General features: G+C 41.0%; 1 protein-coding gene across 2 annotated transcripts in view; it reads left to right on the plus strand.

The window, feature by feature from the left end:
* Positions 1–22,839, plus strand: part of LPIN2 (lipin 2) — a 153,497-nt gene that overhangs the window by 120,365 nt on the left and 10,293 nt on the right. For both annotated transcript variants that reach the window (XM_077492525.1, XM_077492524.1), the window contains exons 14-18: positions 2,019–2,157; positions 14,460–14,608; positions 16,868–16,954; positions 18,737–18,889; positions 19,969–20,083. In XM_077492525.1, coding sequence (XP_077348651.1) covers positions 2,019–2,157; positions 14,460–14,608; positions 16,868–16,954; positions 18,737–18,889; positions 19,969–20,083 — 643 coding nt within the window. The remainder of the gene's footprint in view (positions 1–2,018; positions 2,158–14,459; positions 14,609–16,867; positions 16,955–18,736; positions 18,890–19,968; positions 20,084–22,839) is intronic.

The following is a 22,839-nucleotide window of genomic DNA, read 5'->3' on the forward strand; positions in this document are numbered from 1 at the left end:
GGGGGCAGTTGGAGGATTGAGCTTGGCTTCAGTGGCCCATGCTTAGCTCAGTTGGGAAAGTTAAACCTCAGAGACAAAGAGAAATGAGGATGATAAAGGCTTTTAAAGCCCAACTTCCTTACGCAAGGGTTGCCCCTGCACTGCAACTGGTTGGTCTAGGACAGCCATCTCCAAACTGCATTCCGGGGGATGGAAGTGGCCCTCTGCTTACTTTTATCTGGCCCTTGGGGTACTATTCCACCCACTGACACCATGGGGAATTATTCCTGTCGCTGACCCCAAAAATAGGGCATTGTTTACCTACACTGGATGCCAGGACATTTTCTACTGCCACTGGCCACAGTCCGCCCCCCTAAAGACTGAAAGACCACAAACTGGCACTTTGTTTAGAAAGTTTGAGTACCTTTATTTTTACATGATTCTCTGACTCCCTTGGCAAAGAGCTTTGCCCTCTGCTGCGACAGTGGACTGTCCCTCTGTGTCCTCATGTCCACTGCAGGACTATAAAGTCCACTGATGCCATAAAGACTGATGCAGGACTAGGCTGCTGTGGTGCAGAAGAGAAAAGGCTGAAGGGAGCAGATAAGTAAAACTGCTTTTCTTAGCCCCCCAACACAACAGTTAGCCCTTGCATTGCAGGAGCAGCTCCCCTGTAAAGGGGGCTTTTCATTTTTCCTGAGTTCAGCTTAAAAGAAGACATTCAATCTAATAAAGTGGAACGTTTGTGGAAAGTGAATCGCTTATGCAAATGGTCACCAGTGTTGTGCTAGTTCCCTAATCTCCTGGTTGAAAATACCAGCGTAATGTATTTCTGCAGAAAGCTCCTTTTGTCACTCCAGATATCAGAGAATTTCCAATAGGTTTATATAGAGCTGTAAATCATGGGAAAACAGTGCTGTCTAATCGTAAACTGAAAAATAATTAAAAAAATAATAATTTTATAAAAAATGAGTTTCTGCTGCAACTTGATGTGAGATACACACAATACAACTTAAACGGGGAAAAAAAAGCTGTGCTGAAAATCATAAAGTATACGTGATAAACTATACACTTGTATATCAAAGAGTGCTACAAATTACAGTGTAATTAAATACCGCTACCGTGCAATAAATATTAATCATGGTCACTTGTGTGTTATTATTCAATACCCAACATGATATAAATTGAAAAATTAACAGTGAAAAAATGAATTAAATTTTCTTAAAATATTTTTAATTCATTTTTTCACTGTTAATTTTTCAATTTATATCACGTTTGGTATTGAATAATAACACACAAGTGACCATGATTGATTAATATTTTTTGCACGGTAGCGGTATTTAATTACACCATAATTTGTAGCACTCATTGATATACAAGTGTATAGTTTATCACGTATACCTTATGATTTCTCCTTGTATAGAGCTGACACCTATTACTGAGAAGGCAGCAGCTAAGTGTATGTATAGGACAAACTTTTCTTAAAGTGGGGAATAGTTCGATTCTCTGTAAGATTTTTATTGCTGTATGTGTCTAAAACGTAAACATTTGGCTATGCATACTCTTTAGTCTCATGTCCTGAAATGGACATGTAGCTAAAGGACCAGGACAACGCAAGTGTATAATGTTGACACCTGTCAGTGATGGTAAGATTTCAACTTAGGACTGCTATGCTGCAAGGTATCCTTGCTACAAGAACAAAATTAAAATTTTGCACAATGCTTTGGAGTTCTACTTCCAGTGTTCTGCAGTTTTCATAAGCCTGTGGTTTGGGCTTTCTTTTAATAATTCTGTCTACACTAGCTATGACTTGTTTCTTCAGTGTTATTTAAATATGTTTAATAGTGCACACGGGAATACATGTCTGTTTACACATGGGTTTTACTCGATGTAGCATGAAGCAGCTGAAGAACATATATGGTAGGATGTGTGGCCACCAGTCCTACTTAGAGTAATTGATTTAAAGCATGAGTTTACAATTCCAGTAGAATGGATGCATTATGAATGTATGGTGACCTTTATGTTGTAAATTTTCATAGACCGTCTGCTCAGGATAATTCTTCAAGTGATGAAGATTCAATGGAGCTGAAGCAGATAAAAATGGAACCAGCTCCTCTGGAGCTACCAAGTCATGGAAGTACTTATCGCAAGACCCTGCGCTTGTCATCAGAACAAATAGTATGTACCCCTTTCTTCACACTTTGTAGCAATGATTTTGTTTGTAATCTGTTTTCATGAGCATCTAGTTCTTAACCCTTTTGTGACTGGAGGTTTTTGATGTTTAAATTCCCATGCCAATTTAGCAGTATCGGTATGCATCAGTTAACTTACATAGTCGGTCAGGTTGAATAAAGACACCAGTCCATCCAATTCAACCAGTGTGGGTGTACATATTTATGTCTCTACCTCTTCCCTTATCCCTGTACATTATGTTCGCTAAGATTCCCAACGTTTTTTGAAATTATCAACGCTTTCCGCTGAAGCCACGGATTGTAGAAGGGAGTTTCACATCCATACTGCTATAACTGTAACAAATCTTCTACGAAATCTGAGGTTAAGCCACTTCTCGTCCAGGTTTGAGCACACGTCTTCTTAAACGACCTGAGACTGAAATCTTTTCTCCCTATGCCAGAATGACCATTTATATATTTGTATATTCATATCTTTTCTCAAGTGTCTCTTCTCCAGGGTAAATAATTTTAATGTGCGTAGCTGTTCCCTTTTAACTGAGCCTCTCAAGCCCCTTCATTCTCTCCCCAGTTCCAGCACATCCTTCTTGAGGATTTGTGAGCAGAGCTGGACGGCATACTCTAGACGTGGCCGAACCAGAGTTTGTAAATAATACTATAAGCTTGTCTCCAATCAAGCTTACCCCACCTTACCTCAGTTTTTTGCTATGGCGATGGACCCCTCTTAGATTAATTACTTTATTTACTACTTTACTTTTCCTTATTTTATTTTCAAATGTGTTAATAATTCCTTCCTGATCGGCGCACCCTCAGTAAACCTTTTGAGCCATACCTGGACTTCTTGCTGAAGGGATAGCCTGTGATGTTGCGTTAGGCACTGGATCCTGTGTGGACGCTTACCTTTGCTCTTAATGCAACACGTGTATTCAGCTGCAGTTTGCTATACAAATCCAGGACTGTGATCCTATACTAACAAATCCAGTCCCTGAAGAACCCATTGTGGATAAGCCCACCGTGCACCACGCCCCTTATGCCATGAAGATTCGCTAAAGAATGGTCTACACCAAGGTTTCTGCGTTCTTCTGGATACTCTTAGCCTATATTCTTCACCCTTCAGGAGAATAGCGTCACAAGTAGATATGGCACGGACCAGGCGCAAGGCATTGCAAAACTGCAGGGGAACATTCACTCACTGCTGAAGACCTGCACAACACTAAATCTCAGAGTGAAAATGTGCTCTTTGCAGCCATCTGATTTCTGCTTCTAGATGAATTTGAAGCACACAACAAATGCCCTAAATTGACAGAAGCCGAATTTTCTGGCTGAGAGTCGAACCATGTGTGTGCACAGGTTGAATGTAACCAAGTTGATCAATTAATCAACTTGAGTATAACCAAGCCTGTTGGAATTTACATGCAATTATTGCTAGTGGCTGTTATAGCCGCTAGCAATGATCATTGCTTAGACAGCTTAACCCCCCCCCCCCCCGCGGGAGAGCACTGGCTCAGAGGGGGAAGAATTCCCTGATTAACACTGGCTGTGTTGATGGAGGAATCAAGAAATTTGATTATCTTCAACTTGTGGTTTCAGGAAAGAAAATCACTCCGTCTATGGCCGGATTTAGATATGACAATAGGTCTTCTAGAAGTGCACTAGAGAGCAATAATGAACGCTTCCCACTAATTAAGATGCACAGAGTTTTTAAACATAACGCTGATTGATGCCTATGATCCAAGGGGAATGAAGATTATGCAGCATTGGTTGGGTAGTCTCACCACACCATTGGTGATGGGATGTCATGTTGATATCACAGTGCATTGAAGCCCAAAAGTAGAAATTTCACATATTGTAGCACCAGGCCTTAGACATGGTAGCTGCATTACTTCTATTTCCCTTTATTGTCACCTGTTAATCCTGCCAATAACACACTTCCTGTCCTACGGTGACAAAGCTCTGTCACTGTTTCCATAGTGGAGCAGCTTGGTCACCCTAGGACAGGATGTGTGCTAGGAATACAGGACACCCCCCTCCCCTGCTCCAATATGCAGGAGGTGTTCTATGGTTTAGAGTTAACAATATTAACTTAACTTCCAGCGTTCTCTGCTGACTTTTATATCAGCTCACTAGACTTTTGGCAGGATCAAAAATATATATATTTTTTAACTTATTCAACAGAAATAATTAAAAAAAAACTTTCTATGGCATGTTTAACAGACTAAAGGGGAGCAAAATAGTGAAGTTATTAGGGTTAACATACACCATCTTTACAGATGTGTACTGCTCTTGCCAATGGATTTGTAATTATAACTGTTCTTGTAATAAACAAACCTCTGCTAGTTGGCATGGTCACTCTGCTACTTTGTGCTTAAGGCCCCATGTACACTGCTGTTGGTAAATGGATGTTTAGGAGCTGTTGTGCATTTTTTTTCAACTGCTCCTGAACTCTCCTCTGTTATCTTATCAGTACATGAACACAGGGTCATTTATAGTCGCTGTTGAGTTTAGAGGCCTTTTTTGGAAAGCAAAAAAATTTGTTGAGACGTTGAGTTTAGAGGCATTTCGAGCGCTTCTAAACGTTTTTTCATTTTTGGCTAGTTTGAAAATAAAAAAGCGCAAACGCGGCAAAATGGACAATTTAAACGTGGGTTACTATCTGTCAAGTTCATTCGTTCAGGAGAGGTTGTGAAAACGTCCCATGTACATTAAGTCCCAGCGTTACTGCTTCCCAGATGGGCTTTATTATCTCTTCTTACAGCTAGCTCACTGGACGGAGGAGGTGATCTCGACTCACTGTCCAGTTAGATGACCTAGGAAGGTGAACTGCTGTGCTGTGTGTAAATCACAAGAAATGAAGAACACATGGGAATCCTACCTATATCTAATAAGTAGTGCTCAGCGAATATATTCCGGGGTGGTGTATATCCAACAATAAGATCCACTGTCCAGTTAGATGACCTAGGAAGGTGAGCTGCTGTGCTTTGTGCAAATCACAAGACTTGGCTGGACAAGGCTACACAAAATTACAAATCAATTGGCAAATAAAACTGTAATGTGTCTGCGTGTATTTAGTTGTTTGTCTGGACTTCCACTATAAAGTGGTTCTAAAGCCAAAAGGTTTTTAACTTGATGCATTACCTGTAACCTGTAAAAGCCATCACTAGCTGCCCAGCCCCCTCCCTAAATACTTACCCGAGTCCTGTATTGATCCATCGCTGTGCCTTTCTGCAACAGTGCTTGTCCCTCTCCCTGCTCTCACAGGACACAGAGGCAGCAGCAGGAGCCATTGCCCATTTTCAATCAAATCCTATGAGGTGGCGGCAGGATTGAGCCATGCTGTGTGTGTTTGTGGGCACACACAGCTCATCTCGGGAGCATGTGGGCCACCATAGCATGCAGGGTGCTATGAGGGCACATGGAAAAGAGGAGAAGCAGAGAGCTCTGGAAGGGGACCACAGAATAGGAGGTAAGGGGGCGCAATGTTCAATATTCTTGCACGGAGCAGGTAAGTATAAACCGTTTTTTTTTTTTTTATTACCTAAAATAATTTTTTTCTAAAAAACCGTGAGACATGTCACTTTAAATCTAATGGGTAGCCTAAGGACTATGTCTAAGCATGTAACCCATACCATTTTCTGCTTTTAGTAATGTGTATCAATGTTCTTTGTGAGTAAGCGTCTGTTGCGTGTAACTTTTGTTGTAATGAGATGACTGAGGAATGTCTGATAACCCTAGCAGCTGTTCAGGGTCGGTACGATTTGCTCATCGGTTAAGAATAGAGTACAGCGGTATATGTGACTTATAAAACCATAACCAGCTGCTCAGCTTCCACATTACCCAGGTGTGTGTGTGCACAATGGGAGGAACAAAGGCTCTGTGCAAGGGCTCTAAGGGGGAGAAGAATTGATGGGAGGTCATGTCCTTGTGCAGCTACAACGTTCGGTGAGTCACAGCACCACCGACACAAATATTTATTGGCGATTACGTCAAATCTTATTCTAGGCTGTCTGGTAACCATCAAAATGCAGACGTTTGTAAGAATCTGTATTTTTAATGCATATTCCTTTCTGTTGTCTAATTAGCAAAAATCAACAAAGATGTAGGGCACGTACATAGCTTTGATTTATTTACGTGCTGACCAGGCAATCTGGACATACAAAATAATTTTTTTTCTCCAATAAACCCTCAAAACTCTTTTATTTGCAGTGTATGAACATAAATCACTCTGCATACCTTATTGTAGTATGTATGTAGCCGTCACATTGTATACTGTAAATCAAAGACGATAACATTTACTACAGCAGTCTATAGGACTGATCTTCTGGGCCTCTCTTGACAATGTAGAAATAAAATAAGTCACTGCTGTCTGCCCTTCCACAGATAAATCCAAATCCCTTCTGAGTGTATGTTGCGGCTTTCAGCTTCCTCAGTACATTCCCATGTATTAGTACCCCCTGGTGTGCTGTACCTTTCTAACATTACTACTGATGGGGAATAACAGAAGGGAGATGTAGGAGACAACATCAGTAGTTTGACAGCTGCTTCAAATTTGGCTTCACTATGTTTTGCTACTTGTTATATAGGTAACTAATGCTGTTTGTTTAAAATCTTAACGTAATATTGGGCCCCATTCACACGTACATTACCAATTACATGTGGGAGACCCAGTGGCCGTTCCTGGCAGTTAGCTGTGGGAAGCAATCCTATTGAACGCAATAAGAGCCTGACAGCTCCCGCAGATGATCACAACCGCTCATATGCACTTGACCATAGAACGTCTATCTGCAAGTGATTGGCCTTGGTTGCAGGCATTCTGAGTCCATGGTCGAGATGACCTAATTTAAAGGGTAACTCCACTTTCGTGGTAAAAAAAATAGAAAATAAAGAAAAAATAACATATCGTATACAATTGCGACACAAGTCGTATTGTGATTGAATGGTGTTAAAAATGACCTTTCCTTTTCAATCTGCAGTGCTGTATTTTTCTGTAACGTGCAATGCAATATGGCTACCTGGAGGTGTTCTGTACACAGAGTGTGTGCAGAACGCCTTCCAGAAACATCATTTCCTGCTTCTGTGATTGGCTCACCGATTTTCCCTTAAGTCTGCCCTAGGATACAGGTCAGATATCGGCATCCCCTGCAACAAAAATTTCATTTTTGGTAAGATACTTTTTATAGGAAATCATGTCTAAAGGGATGCAGACCCTGCAACTTCCCTGATTATTATTATACAGGATTTATATAGTGCCAACAGTTTGCGCAGCGCTTTACAACATGAGGGCAGACCGTACACTTACAATACAAATCAATACAGGAGGGACTAGAGGGCCCTGCTCATTAGAGCTTACAATCTCATTAGGGCTTATGCACACAGGACGTTTTTACAGTTGCTGTTAGGGGCGTTTGACGTTTTATTTTTATTTTTTACTGCCTCTGAAAGCCCCTCCGTGTTAGCCTATGTGTTCATGCACACACAAACTGTCAGAGGCGTTTGGAGGCATAAGCCTTTAGGGGCAGTGAAAAAAAAAGACAGCCTGTGCTTCCAGGAGCAGTAAAAACAAAACATGCGTCTAAATGCATCAGGCTACATTTAGACGCGTTCTGCGTTTTTAGGTGTTTCTACATTATAGCGTGTTTTTAATTAAATGCCCAAAAACACAGGAAAACATGCAATAATGCTAATGTAAAAACGTGGCTAAATGTGAAAAAAATGGGCGTATTTGGCACTGCTGTAGCACTGGCATTTTTAAAACGTCACGTGTGCATGAGCCCTTAGAGGCCTGCAGGTGCAGCAGCTAATTAATAATTATGAAAACACTCCCATTAGACTCACTTAGCAGATGGGTACAGAGGAACAAATGGTGATTTCTTCAGAATAACAAAAGGTAGGAATCTGCAACAAAGTTTGTTAAAATCCTTGTAACGTACATAGATCACCCAGAGGGGAATTTATTTTTCTCCACAAAAGTGGAGTTACGCTTTAACTATTTTTGTTACAGTAGGATGCAAACTGTGTGTTCTACTGGACTTTTGTAGTATTACAGCAGCACTGTTCCATTAGCAGTATGGGCGACTTCCCATCTGCTGCCAGAACTAAAGAGTCGGGCTCAGTGCTTCTCCCCACTATTCAGGAGAAGTCTTGTATTTTTATCAATAAATACAAAAAACACCCCCTAGCATTTTTGGCTGTGTCCATTGTTGAGTCAGGGCACATGATGTATGTAGGATTTACTTCCTGGAATCCATCTGTCCTTAGCTCAGGAATGCAAGCAGAAGGTTGTGCTTAAATTAGAAAAAAAGTTCCTCTCAAACTTATCTTGACCTGGCAGCACTATTTCTTCGGCACCTGCATTTCCCTCTCACATCTGGCCAGGTTATGCACACTCAATATCTTCCCCATGTTTTATGCCAGCACTCCATGATGCATTGTGCACAATAGTCAAATGTACTTGTGTTAGTAAAAGTCAAAGGCAGCTGCTTACCTTTCTGCCCACACAGTCAGAGATGCATGTTAGGGAATTGGGTAGATCTGAAGTGCACAGAGAGGCTGCATGTCAGTTAGTATTAAGCAATATGCACTTTATTGCAATGGGTTTAATAGCACTTTATTAACTTAGCAGGCAGATTAATATCAGAAATCAACTGCTACACTGAAATCTAGTTGCTTTAGTTTAGGGGTCTCCAAACTTTTCAAACAAAGGGCCACTTTATTGTCCTTCAGACTTTAGGAGGGCCGGATTGTGGCAAGCAGGGGCAGAAAATGTCACGGGCCCAGCATCAGTGAGAATAAGTATGGCCTCAGGGTTGGTGGTCAATAGGAGAAGGAGTATACCCCTTATTAGTAGGAGGAATAGTATGCCATTGTTGGTATCGGTGGAAGATATAGTCCCCTATTCTTGGTATCAGTGGGAGGAATAGTGCCTCATATCAGTGGAAGGAATCTTACCCCAAGGGCCGGATAAAGGCTAGCAAAGGGCCCTTTCAGCACACCGGGCACATGAATTAGAGCGGCCGGGTTTTTTTTTTTTTTTTTTTTTGAAGCACCCGATTGGAGCTCTATTATTTGCTTTCATAGGCTTCAAAATAGGATGGACTAGAGTCGCAGAGGATGGGTCTGAAGCCCACCCATATGTGTTGCAACAGTGAATGAATATTCGCTGTTGCAAAACTGATCCTCCTCCCGGCCACTTGGGAAACGCGTATGAAACCCGTTTTCTGATTGGCCAAAACGTCAGACAATCCTTTTGGATGCCTAGTGCCAGAAAGAGCAGAGAGGAGATGCACCGCGGAAGCGGCTCCAGGAGAGGACCCCAGAGCCGCTTTCACCGAGCCCGTCACGCTGAAAGATGGCCGCATCAGCTCCGACTGCTGCTCTCATCGCCCGCATCCAGGGTAAGGACAGCAAGGGGGTAGAGGTGTTAGTGCCGTGCCACGGGGGGTAGGTGTAAGTTGTGCTAGTGCCCCACCAGCGGCCGGGAGAGTGGAGTTGTTTGACACACACACACACACACACACACACACACACACACCACCCCCCCCCCCCCCCAAAGCATGCAAGTGTAGGTAATTCAGATGATACTAGTACTTCAAATATTTCCACTAGCACATACAGTACCGTTGTATAGTGCAAACAATTGTACCATAATAACCAGATACAGCTGGAGAGAAAAACTTTACCCACACAAGCTTACAGACGATGGTTGGCTATATACATTAGTAGATTTTTGAACAAACATTCGTATATAAATTCTTTGTACATTTAATAACTTGGAGAATGTTGTTTGACTGCACTTAAAATTTTGTTTGCTTTTGCCTATCCATTTTGGAACTAATGTAATTTCCCAAAACAAACATCACATACACTGTTAAAATATCTGCCCTGTTCCTTGGAATTTTCTCGGTAGTGTGGTCAAAGATGAATGTTGATTCAACCCCACTAATGATTAGAAATTGAATTTCGAACAAAATTCTGCTGTATACCGTATGTACGGAATTCTATGTAGTGTAAAGCCAGGTAAGGGATGTTGTTTCTAGCAAAGGTATTCACATTTAAATTCACTTATGCTGTTTAGAAGAGCATTCTAATGCCCAATCACCCTTATGGGGATCAACTTCTGATGTGTAAATGATTATTTCCAAGTCTAAAGCCTCGTACACAAGATCGTTTTTTTCGTCAGGGAATTGTGTGATGACTGACTGTTTGCTTAAAATCCGACAGTACGCTCCATCAGACAATTCAGTCCAACTTTCCGCCAACAAATGTTGGATGGCAGGCTAGTAAATTTTCGGCAAACAACGGTCTGTTGTCAGATTTCTGTATCATGTGTACACAAGTCCGTCACACACAAGTCCAAACACGCATGCTTGGAATCAATGCTCACCAAACATGGCATTAGCAAAGGGTGGCGCTCAAGAGCTGAAATTCCTCGTCGTACGTCGTGTTTGTCGGCCAACTATTGTGTACCGTTTGTATGCAAGACAAGTTCCTGCCACACACCCTTCGGACAAAAGTATGACGCTTTGTCTGCGGAAAACCCAACCGTTTGTATGAGGCTTTAGTTTCCTTGTCCTCTGCAAAGAACCTGGGGTAGAAAAAAGCTCGATAGACAATAGGTTACACACCATACTAGGTTTAGGAAGGAATAAACCTTGATTGTAAAATGTGACTTGTTTTGATACCTCTGCTTTTTTTTAAGAGGACCAGCTGTGTGGGATGTGTGTGAGGACAGTAGATAACCTTGGATCACTCCTTTTTTTTTTTTTTTTTTTTTAATCTCCTAAGAATGTCATCTTAAAGCGGAGCTCCACCCTAAAGTGGAACTTCCGCTCATTGGAACCCTCCCCCCCTCTGGTGCCACAATTGGCACCTTTCAGGGGGGAGGGGGGGGGGGCAGATACCTGTATAGTACAGGTATTTGCACCCACTTCCGGCATAGATAGCCGCAGATTCTGCGGGTATTTACACCACTTCCTGCAGGTCCCCCGCTGTCTGCTGGGAAACACACTGATCCCAGAGACAGCGGGGACCATCCTTATTGCGCAGCGTGACATGCGTAGTAGGGAACCGGGAAGTGAAGCCGCAGGGCTTCGCTTCCTGATTCCCATACCAAAGATGGCGGTGGCTGCACCCGAGAGCCGATCGAGCTGCAGTATTTGTAGCTGCTGTCTTTAAAAACAAAAAACGGCGAAACTCCCACTTTAATTAGATGCTTTTGCTTGATATAAAGCTGGAACACAACATGAATATTTAATTTTGACCATGATTTATATGCCTGGATTGGATAAAAGGCCTTAAATTGTCTGTTTTAAACCATTATTTTATACTTATGATGAGCTTTTATTATACAGAAAGAATAGTAGTGTCTGTAAACTAAGTTCTTATATGTCCATTTTACACTTTTATGTGAGTTTTAGCGCATGCATAGAAAACGGACTACGGCATAGTGTGTGCTAGCTGAGCCTTGCCCCGGGGATAGCTGGAAAAACACGGCTCTTATTTCTCTGTAAGATTACTTGGCTTTATCATAGTACAACACTCTGGAGGGAAGCTGGGCTCTGACTGATAGGACTGCTTCTTAAACACTGAGAAACAATTTCTGTGCCGGTGCCAGCTGGGAAAGACAAGTTTCTCACTTGCGTATTAGAAGAAGTGCCGATAAAAGATTTCACAAGGGAAATCCTTTTTTCCCTTAGATGAAAATAAATGGTTGTGCTTGTTCCGTGACTTCTGCCCCTGTAACTGCAGACATGCAACTACTTACATTTTATTCATTTTGAGTTTAGTGTTTCTGTTGAATTCTTCCCCTTATTCATCTTTCCTGCAGACAGATAATTTGATTTGATTGGTGTGTTAGGCTGGATTCACACCTATCCTAATTGGATCTTGGTTTCCTCCGCATCCAATTCGCATAGCAGGAGAATATGACTGGCTCTCTATGGAGCCAGTTCACATGTCTCTGGGGCGGCTGCGGTGCGCACTGCACAGAAACGCTGTGCGTCTTTGCCTCAGTTTCAGGGATGAATTCAGGTACAGATTCTGCCCTGATCATCCCTGAAATAGGGAACAGGGATTTGCTGTGGGATCAGCGGCCGGTTTAGGTGTGACTCGAGTAGGTCTACAACTAACGATTATTTTCATAATCGATTCGTTGGCCGATTATTGTTTCAGTTAGTAATCTTAGTGTGGTGTATAGTTAATATGTAAAGTTAAAAAAAAGGCAATTTATTCTTAAATATCTGTATGCAGTGGTAAATATAAATAACCAACTATATGGTTAGGGAGCAAAATATCAAATCCACTCTGAGAATAACAGACTTAATGTGAATGTAGCCGTATTAGTGCAACTGTGACAGAGAAAATTGAGTACTGTCCGTGATACTTTTTTTTATTTGCACACACAGTACTGCTTGGACCTTGAAGAAGGGGACATACCCCAAAAGCTTGTCCTGAAAAAGAATAACAGATAAAAGAGAGATTGGGGTTCATTTACTAAAGGAAAATCCACTTTGCACTGCAAGTGCACTTGAAAAGTCGCTGTAAATCCGAGGGGGACATGCAAGGAAAATAAAAATCAGCATTTTAGCTTGCACATGATTGGATGATAAAATCAGCAGAGCTTCCCCTCATTTCAGATCTACCCCTTAGATTTAGAGCAACTGCACTTCCAAGTGCACTTGGATTTGCCTTTCGTAAATAACCCCCATAGTGTATATTCTATTAGAAGAGATATACTGTATAAACGATTAGAGGCAAGATATACTATTAAAGGGTGAATCTGATAAATATCATCAGACTCGGAGATCAGATTTTTTTTTTTTATTTAAAAAAAAGTCTTCCTTCCAAAAAAATTTTGATTTAAGAACGTTTGTTAGATTTTCTAATCGTTAGTGGGGTCAAATCGATGTTAATTTTCAACCACAGCGACCGGAAAACTTGTAAATGGAAAACTTCTTGGTCAAAGGAATTTTCAGACGGTGTATGTGGTTTTTGTTCAGAAATTAATTTTTTTTACAACAGAATGTTAAAAACAAGTGAACATTTTTAACATTCTTTCATTCAGCAAACGTACAACGATTTTTCGTCTGAATATTCTCGTCTGAAAATTGATCAGTGTGGTCAGCATAAGGCTCGGTACACACCTATGCAGTTTGCTTTTGATCTTTTTGTGCAGTGCTTTTTGCTGTGCATTTTGATTTTTACTCGCGTAATTTTTGCACGCGTGATTTTTCTGTGATTTGCGTATTTGCATTTTTTTGGCCAGTTTGTTGTTGGGCAGATTAAAAAACACAAATTGCTGCAAAAACACATTACATGCTTTTCTGCAGCTTTTCCATTGAAGTATATTGAACCAAAAAAGCACCGTTTTGCATTAAAAAAAAGTCCCTGACCCTTCCCAAATATGTAGCGGCTGAAAAGCATGGATGTGACCGTGTCCCATAGGAAACCATGTAAATAAACTGTAGTGCTTTTCTGCAAAAAACACATAGATGTGAACCAGGTCTAAGCCCCTTGTACACACGGTCGGACATTCCAACAACAAAATCCGTCGGATTTTGTCCGACACTGGTCAGACAAAGTTGACGGAAAATCACGGTCAGACAAAGTTGTCGGAAAATCCGACCGTTCGTAATGTGATGACGTTATTTAGTTACGACAGGACTACATTCAGGCTAGTAGCCAATAGCTTTGGTCTAGGAATTTGATATGAGCATGCGTGGCACTTTGTCCGATCGGAGTTCTCTACAAACGATCGGACAAAGTCTGGTCAGATCATGTTGTCGGAAAATTTTTATATCCAGCTCTCAAACTTTGTTGGTCGGACATTCCGACAGAAAAAGTCAGATGAAGCCCACACACGGCCGGATTATCTGACAACACGGTCCGATCGGATATTTTCCGTCAGAATGTCTGAACAAGGGCTAAGACGTTTAGTAACATAATGGGGTTAAAAAAAAAGTAAAATTAGCCCTTTATAGTACAAAATAAGCAGATAATCACTACTGTAAGGGGTTCATTTTTTTATTGTAGAACTGTGAAAGTAATATTTACAGTAGTGATTATTTGCTCTTTTTGTACTATAAAGGGCTCATTTTATTTTTATTTTTTTGATTTTTTTTGGAAACCCCATTATGTTACTGGCCGATCGATTATGAAAATGGTAATTGATTATTTTATAATTGATTAGTTGTCAATCAGTTCGTTGTTTCAGCCCTAGATATAACTGCTGCTCAGTTTGCGTACTTATGGAATACTTTTAGCATACTCCTAACCTTACTGTTCTTTCTCTTGCAGGAAAAGTTAAAGCTTCGAGATGGTCCAAATGACATTGTCTTTAGTATTACGACCCAGTATCAGGGCACGTGCCGTTGTGAAGGCACAATTTATCTCTGGAGCTGGAACGATAAGATCATTATTTCCGACATTGATGGAACAATTACTAAGTAAGTTTAGCTTACTTTTAATTTGTTGTTGGCTGTGTCTCGGGAGCTATGTATATAGTTTGGGAATGGGTGAACGTATAATCTGTGAACGTGGCCTTCATGGTTTCCGAGGTGTCGAGTCATCACTTCCCACACACCAGTTATTCACTGTGGGAACATTTTCCAGTATGTACACTTAAATAAAAGCATGTGGGTTAGGCCAGAGGGATACGGAATTAGTTTTATGTTCATTCTTATATTTGAGTAAAGCCCAGTACACTCTAAGAAAATCTGACGAATGATCATCCGGTTTTCCTCGATGTTTCACAGCAAGTCAAAACTGACGATGGTACCAATTGTATGAAAATTCTCTATAAAAGTGGGTTTTGATAGCTGATGAATGAATGGGTACAGTAAAAGAATCATTTTTATTGGCATCAATGGAAGAAATGGTTTTGTTGAAAATAAGGCCTGAACCTCTCTGTATGAATTCAATAGCCAGGAGGGAAGATTCCTCTGTCCATATTCAGCTGGATGGGGGAATTTATTGACTTTTTCATTTAGCCTACTATCTTTGTGCGTTTGGCTAACTGTAGGCTATACTGACAACCAGCAGCAAATAGCTAGACAAATGTTCCTTGAAAAATATTTGGGATGATAAAATGTATATTGCATTAGAATTTTTCATACATTTTATACTGATGGAAGAGGTCTATTTTGCCTTTTTGAAATGCATTTAAAGTGGAAGTAAACTCCCCTATCGTTTTCAGCCAAGGAATCTGCCATCTTTGCCTCTGTTTAATCTTCAACTGCTATGGTGCTGCACGTGTGATTCGTTATGACACCAGCCATTGGATGGTTTGATAGTTTGGCTGAGAGCCAATGTGCAGTTAGCATTCCCGGCATGCCTTTTATTTTTAACTGTTTAAATCCATGGGTTTACTTCCACTTTAATACTTGCTGAATTGGTTGTAGAACCAAAAAATATCTGTTGTATCAATATCCACTGAAGTTAATTTTTTTTTTTTTAAATGCTATTTTTTATTGTCTGTAGACTTTAGTTAGACACCTTCACACTGGGGCGCTTTGCAGGCGCTACAGCGCTAAAAATAGTGCCTGCAAAGCGCCCTGAAACAGCCGCCGCTGTCTCTCCAATGTGAAAGCCCTGAGGGCTTTCACACTGGAGTGGTGCACTGGCAGAACGCTCAAAAAAGTCCTGCTAGCAGCATCTTTGGAGCGGTTGAAATCAATGGGGTAGCACGGCTATACCGCCGGCATAGCACTGCTGTAGCAGTGATTTTCGGTGGTTTTTAACCCTTTTTCGGCCGCTAGCGGGGGTTAAAACCACCCTGCTAGCGGCCAAATAGCATGGCTAAAACGATGGTACGGAGGCGCTAAGAATAGTGCCGCTTTACCGCGGACCCCACCTTAATGTGAAAGAGGCCTTAAGTTTGACATTATCCCCTGTGTAATATCTGTTAATGGAAACCTATTTATGATTTGTATGTTTTTCAATAAACAAATAGTAATACAACAGACAATGAAGGGTGCTAAGCAAGTGTTCTGCCAATTTTTACATAAATAACAGACCCATTGTACAGATAACCTTCTACAATGTGTTTTAGTCAGTACACATGGTGGATTATTATAATGTTTACTTTGAAGTGTTATTGTGTGTTGCATATTTTTAAATGCTTGCTGTACCAATTTTCCATTATTGCGTTACATATGTAGTTATATGGACTTCTCTTGCACCTGTTACTACAGTCACTGCATCCCTGATCAACATCCTCTGAGGCTGGGTTCACATATAAGTATAAAGCGGCTCACAGCAGGAGTCCGGTGCGTCCTGGTTCACCATTTCAGCCTGAATTTTTTGGGCAAAAAGACGCACAAGGCGCCTCTGCAAATTGCATCGAAGCTGCTGCGGAGATATCTGAATCAGCTCCATAGAGAGCCAGTCACAATCTCCTGCTGTGCGAATTGGATCGGTGGGAAGCCACATCCAATTCACACAAGTGTGGACCCAGCCTAAAACAGAATCTCAGCCAAAGAAATAGTCCATTGTTTTCAGTTTGTCAGAATGCATTGATAGTTTAACAATAAGAATTATATTATATGATATTTATACTGCCCACATGAAAGGTCTTTGTAATACACACTTATATCATTTATGTTACATTTAATGCTTTGCTAGTTATGCATGAAAAAGTGATAAACTGACTATAAGCTTTAAGAGCCGACGTTGAACCAGTTTTTGATGCATTTTCATCATTTTAGGTCAGATGCTTTGGGACAAATTCTTCCTCAGCTTGGGAAAGACTGGACGCATCAAGGCATTGCCAAACTATACCACTCTATACATGAGTATGTTCTACGATATCACTTTTTGGAGTGTGTGTGTTAAATGCATGTGCATGTTTTTTAACCATTTCTGAATTTTGGAGAAACGCCCTGTCAAAATGCAGTCGCTTCTATGCAAAATGACACTCACAGATAGTCTGCAAGTGTCATTGAGTAAATACAGTCTAACATTGTATTGCTTCATTGTAGTTACTATTTTATTCATTTGTAGATCATCTGTGTGACCTGTGATCTGCATATGACATCACTTAAACATTTCAAGTTTTTTTTTTCTTTTTTTTTTTTTAATAAACTGTTTTCCTATTTAACCCCTTATTAACCTTAAGGCTACTCCAATCAGCCCTATTTAAGTCTCTTCCAGTTCTCCTATTCACTCATTTTTTTCAGCTGATTTTTTTTTTTTCTCTGATTTGTTACTATTTTATTTTTTTTATTATTTATTTGGTTTTAATTTTATTTTATTTGTTCTTTTTTCCCCATTGTTGAATAACAAGAAAATACAAATAACTGTCATACTTTGTACCAAAAACATTATTTAGTGTCATTTTATTTCTGGCAAATCGCTCTAGTCGATAAGGGTTGTACAGTAATGAGAGCTGAAGTGGTTAAAATACAGGGTTTTTATGAGGGTGTGAGTGCTGCCATAGAGATTGAGCCGTTTAACTCTTTTTAGGTATACTAGTGAGCTGGACAACCGTCATATACTGATTGATCTCTTTTTTTATAAGCTCTGTCATCAAGCTACATTAGTCACTACTTGTGTGAAATGACTTGATGAATCATATTGGATCAGATTGTTGAGCAGTATGAAATCATACCACTAGATGTTCTTTCCTCCTTACTTTCTATTAAATCACTCAGGAGAATCCTGTACTGGATCATGCAGTTATGTGGACAGTGCCAGCCCTCCTGCCAATACATTTACAGTAGATGATGCCATGCTAAAGCTTTTCCATCATGGATCTCTGCATGTGTGTCTGAGCTTTATAGGCTCATTCTTTCTACCTGTGTGTACGTGATTCTACAAAATTTCACATTATAGGCATGGATAATAAAATCACTCTTTTTCAAGTAGTACCATTCTCACAGTCCAGAGTCACAGCAAGCAAACCAGCCCTAGCTCTCCATAATGAAGCAAGATATGCATATAAGTGCATGATGTCTTTTTGTATATGCATTTTCAAAGCTTGTTACAAGTGAAGTAACATAATTGAAAATTACATATAAGCAGTGGTTGGTAATATGTGAAACCAAAGTCCTGCTTTTGAAAACTGCGAGCAGGCAGGCTCTTTATTGCAGAAGAGATATGCAGTTTCTCTCCTGCAATAAAAGAAGCATACCTGCCTGCTCTGTCCTCTGTGGAATGTACAAACGCAGCTCAATCTACACTCTGGCACAGCGCCTGTGCTGCACATGCACAGAACTGCCATCATCCTGCAACGGCCAATGAGAACAGCCACAGCCTGGCACCCAGAAGAAGCTGAGTAGAAGATTTCAAACTGTTGATCGGAGGTAAGTATTAAAGTTTCACTTTACCATGCATTTTTGAATGCATACTATGCATAGAGGCGATTCAGTTCGCATTGTGCGCTATATAAGTATTTCATTCATTCATTCATTCAATGAGTCCTATGATTATGTGATTATATTGCATCACATTGTACCGCATTGAGCAACTGTCATTGTCATTAGCTATGGATATACAATTGCTGGTTTGCTTGTACTGAATGTTGGTGTCCTTGTATGTTCAACTACTTTTTTTTTTTTTTACTTCTCCTATTTCAGGAATGGGTACAAATTTCTCTATTGTTCAGCCCGTGCTATCGGCATGGCAGATATGACTAGAGGCTATTTACATTGGGTAAATGATAAAGGCACTATCCTACCTAGAGGACCACTTATGCTGTCTCCTAGCAGTCTGTTCTCTGCATTCCACAGGTATACACAACTCTACACTACTTACTGATTTCTTTCTTTTACAGTTCTGTGTCGCCTCTGTACCTATTATAGTGTAATGCTGGACATAAGGGTATTTATATCATTGGTGTTTTTGTTTTTTTTACATTTTTTTTAAGATTTAAGACACACTTCAATAAATTATTTTCTTTAATGATTGATTTAATCTAATAAAAGTAATCGATCTATAGTCGATAACCCATTTGATCGATATGCCACATATAGGGAAGTGGATTTCAAACAATAGTTAAAGCGGATCTTCAACCTAGAAAAAAAAGTTAAGTTACAAATACCTTAGCTGCTGACCTTAGAAAAAGAATATTCGCTTGTCCAGGGGTCCAGTCCTATGCTCACCGAACTGCTGCTTCGCCAATCTTCGGGTCCCCAGCACTGGCATTTTTACTGTGGGCATCCAGCTCTGATTCCTTGACGCTTCACACCTGACTGTCAACTGTTCATGTGCAATCTGCACTATGCCTGCCTTGTTAATGGTCCCACAATCTTCTGGGACTTGTAACTGTCCCAGAAAGTTGTGAGGGGTGGGGGGATTGTGGGGAGAACGTCTGGTGGTTCGGCACAGAGATCCAACCAGAAGTGGAAGCAGGCACCTGGTTTTGACCCTCTCCCTTTCCAGAAGCATTTGCCAAAAATAGAAGAACGGGAGGAGGACATAAGGTGGAACTTCCCTTTGATGTGAAGCTCCGCTTTAAGTAAAAGTCAACTATATTTTGGAATACAGTAGATGGAGTATCATGCATTTTTTTTACATGAATTTTTCAAATCTTTATTCTGCATAGGCAGGTTAAAGCTGGCCACCAAAAAGTGATATTTCAGAGTTTGTTAGATGGTGGAAAAACTAAAACCACTTGACAGTTTTTCTGTTGACTGCAAATGATTGAAGCAGCAGAAGAATTGCTTCAAATCCTCTCCATCAAAAAACATTGGGTGGAGTGTTGAGAGTACTTTTAACATGGCCACAATGTCCTGTTGTAATTTTTTATTTTTTTTATTTCACAGTTTACAGTTGACATTTCATTTTACAATACTGGTTGTAATTTTAGGGAAGTCATTGAAAAGAAGCCTGAGAAGTTCAAGATAGCGTGCCTAAATGACATAAAAAATTTGTTTGGCTCAAATCAACAACCATTTTATGCTGCTTTTGGAAACCGACCTAATGTAAGTATGTCTTTTCCTGTCTCAGCATGAGGTAAGGGGATTGTGCATCCTCCTCTTACTGGGAGAACAGCTCTACTCATGTCCTATTAGTGCTGAAACAATAAGCTTTTCTTTCCCCAAACCAAAAAAATAAGATGTTAATGTAAAAACCCGTTATTGCTGTGCCAGTGGAATAGTCACACTTGGAATAGTCATTCATAGGTATTCATTTAAACCGAACTGTAGTAGGGGACAGTTGAGACTAAAAATCTTTCATGCCAGGATATGTAATTTAAGTTGTCATACAGCCCTGTTGGAATGCCAGGCATTATTCATAAGTAGCAGTTGCCTTACTTAAAGTGGTTGTAAAGGCAGAAGGTTCTTTACCTTACTGCATTCTATGACATAAGGTAAAAAAACACTCTGCATGCAGCCCCCACCCCCAAATATATACCTAAGCCCAATCTCGAACCAGCGACATGGGGGCACTTGGCAGGGGGAGGAACCATTGCACCGAGCAGATACGTATAACATGTTTGTTATTTTAAAACAAAAAATGAACCTTTTAATATTACTTTAATACTTAACCACTTCAATACCAGGCACTTTCACCCCTTCCTGCCCAGGCCAATTTTCAGCTTTCAGCGTGGTCCTGCTTTGAATGACAATTGCATGGTCATGCTACACTGTACCAAAACAACTTTTTTATAATTTTTTTGAGACATATATAGAGCTTTCTTTCGGTGGTATTTAATCATCACCGGGTTTTGAACTTTTTGCCAAACAACCAAAAAAAAGACCAAAAATTTGGGGAAAATTTTTTTTTTCTTAGTCTCCAGTATAAAATTTTGTAACTTTTCTCCTTCACTGATGAGGTGGAACTGAGGGCCACTGACGGAGCGACAGTGATGGGCACTGACGGAGCGACAGTGATGGACACTGACGGGTGGCACAAATAGGCTGCACTGATGGGAACTGATGGGGGGGGCGGGGGGAGAGACTGACAAGCGGCACATATACGCTTCACTGATGGGCACTGACAAACGACAGTAGTGGGCATCACAGATGGGCTCTGATGGGCATCATTTGTGGGCATTACTGTAGGGCACTGACAGGCATTACCGATGGGGACAATCTCCCCTGTGCTGCTTATCGGCTCTCCAGACACAAGGTCAGTGTGAGGAGAGAAAAGCTGATAATCAGCATTTCCTATTTACACTAGGATCAGCTGTGATTGGACACTTTACCGAGATTGGTGGTGCAAGGGACACACTGTGCTGCTCTCCCCAGGGTGCGCGTACGAGCTTCCCGTTCTAAAGGACATCCTATGACATCCAGTCAAAATGGTAAACCCCCAGCCCGACCATCATTCTGCTATAGGCCGGACGGGAAGGTGCTAAAGTTGAGCTAAAAAAAAAAACCTGCATCTTTAGTCACATCACTTAAAGTGGTTGTAAAGGCAGACGTTTTTTTTTGTATTCTATGCATTAAGATAAAAAACCTTCTGTAAGCAGCAGCCCCCCTAATACTGGGTATGCCATCCCTTCAGAGCGTGTGCACCAGTGACATCACCGGCTGCATCCCGTGTGTATATAACCTAAACTTGCACCGTTTAAGGAGATATTCACTGTGCCTACAGGGTAAGTCGTCTTATAGGCTTACCTGTAGATGCACGTTAAAAAGTGGACATTACTTCCACTTTAAGACTAAACTTAACTGACCAGTATTATTACAGGATTTATTTAGCGCCAACAGTCTGTGCAGGGTTTTACAAAATGAAGGCAACCAGTACAGTTACAATACAATTAAACACAAGGAATCGGAGGGCCCCGGTCCTTGGAGCATCTGATCCAGTCCACTAAAAACAGACAGATGGGGATTCCATTACCCATCCATCTAGCAGATCGGATTTGATGGTATCCGATGGAACTGGACAGGCAGTCCCATAGTGAATAGCGAGCTGTGTACGTGTCCGCTCCGCATCAGTGGAGCGGACACGGACCTGTCATCTGGCCTGCTCAGCGAGAATCAGCAGACAGATCCCCCGCTGAGCAGGCAGATATGCTTGACAGAGTCCGCTCCATGTGAAAGGGATCTTACCAGGAGTGGCCGGCCCATTAGAGGCGCTGGAGCACCTGACTCATATGTTTTGTATGAGTTTTTTTTTTTTTTTTTCAAGCCATATTATTAGAGCCTGAGGCTCTTATTGGCTTGAAAAAGGTTGGGCTTGGGGTGCAGAGCATTGCACTCCGAAACCACCCACTTGTGGCAATAGCAAATTAATATTCGCTTTCATCTTCTGGCTTCTCTTCCTGGCCAATCAGGCTGGAACGGGTTAGCCGGGAGGAGAAGCTGAGGTATCCATGGAAGGGTGAGTGTGGGGGGGGGGGCCTTGGAGGGGTGAGAGTGGGCTGACCTGGGGGGGTCTTACTATTTGTTTTGTTTTTTACTTTTTACATTTTTTTTTCAGTCATTTATTTATTTTTAGCTTTTTGTTGGGGGGGGGGGGGGGGGGGGTGGTGTCTCTGGTGAGATATCAGAGGTCTGTCTAAACAGACCCCCATTCTCTTTTTTTGAGTCAGAGAAAGGGACTGAAGATCGTCCATTTTCTCTGTATCGCTTTACTTGAATGAATGAGGAATCTTATAGAGATTCCATTCATTCAGAAAATAATAGTCTGATACATTCTAAGTCAGTGGGCGGCACATAGCAGCGATCAGTAATGATCACTGCATGCGCCCTCTCTTCTACAGGATGGAGTTTAGTAAATACATGTT

Source organism: Lithobates pipiens, unplaced genomic scaffold, assembly GCF_037356315.1.
Source record: "Lithobates pipiens isolate NorthernLeopardFrog02 unplaced genomic scaffold, aLitPip1_a1.2 Scaffold_19, whole genome shotgun sequence".
Lineage (NCBI taxonomy): Eukaryota > Metazoa > Chordata > Amphibia > Anura > Ranidae > Lithobates > Lithobates pipiens.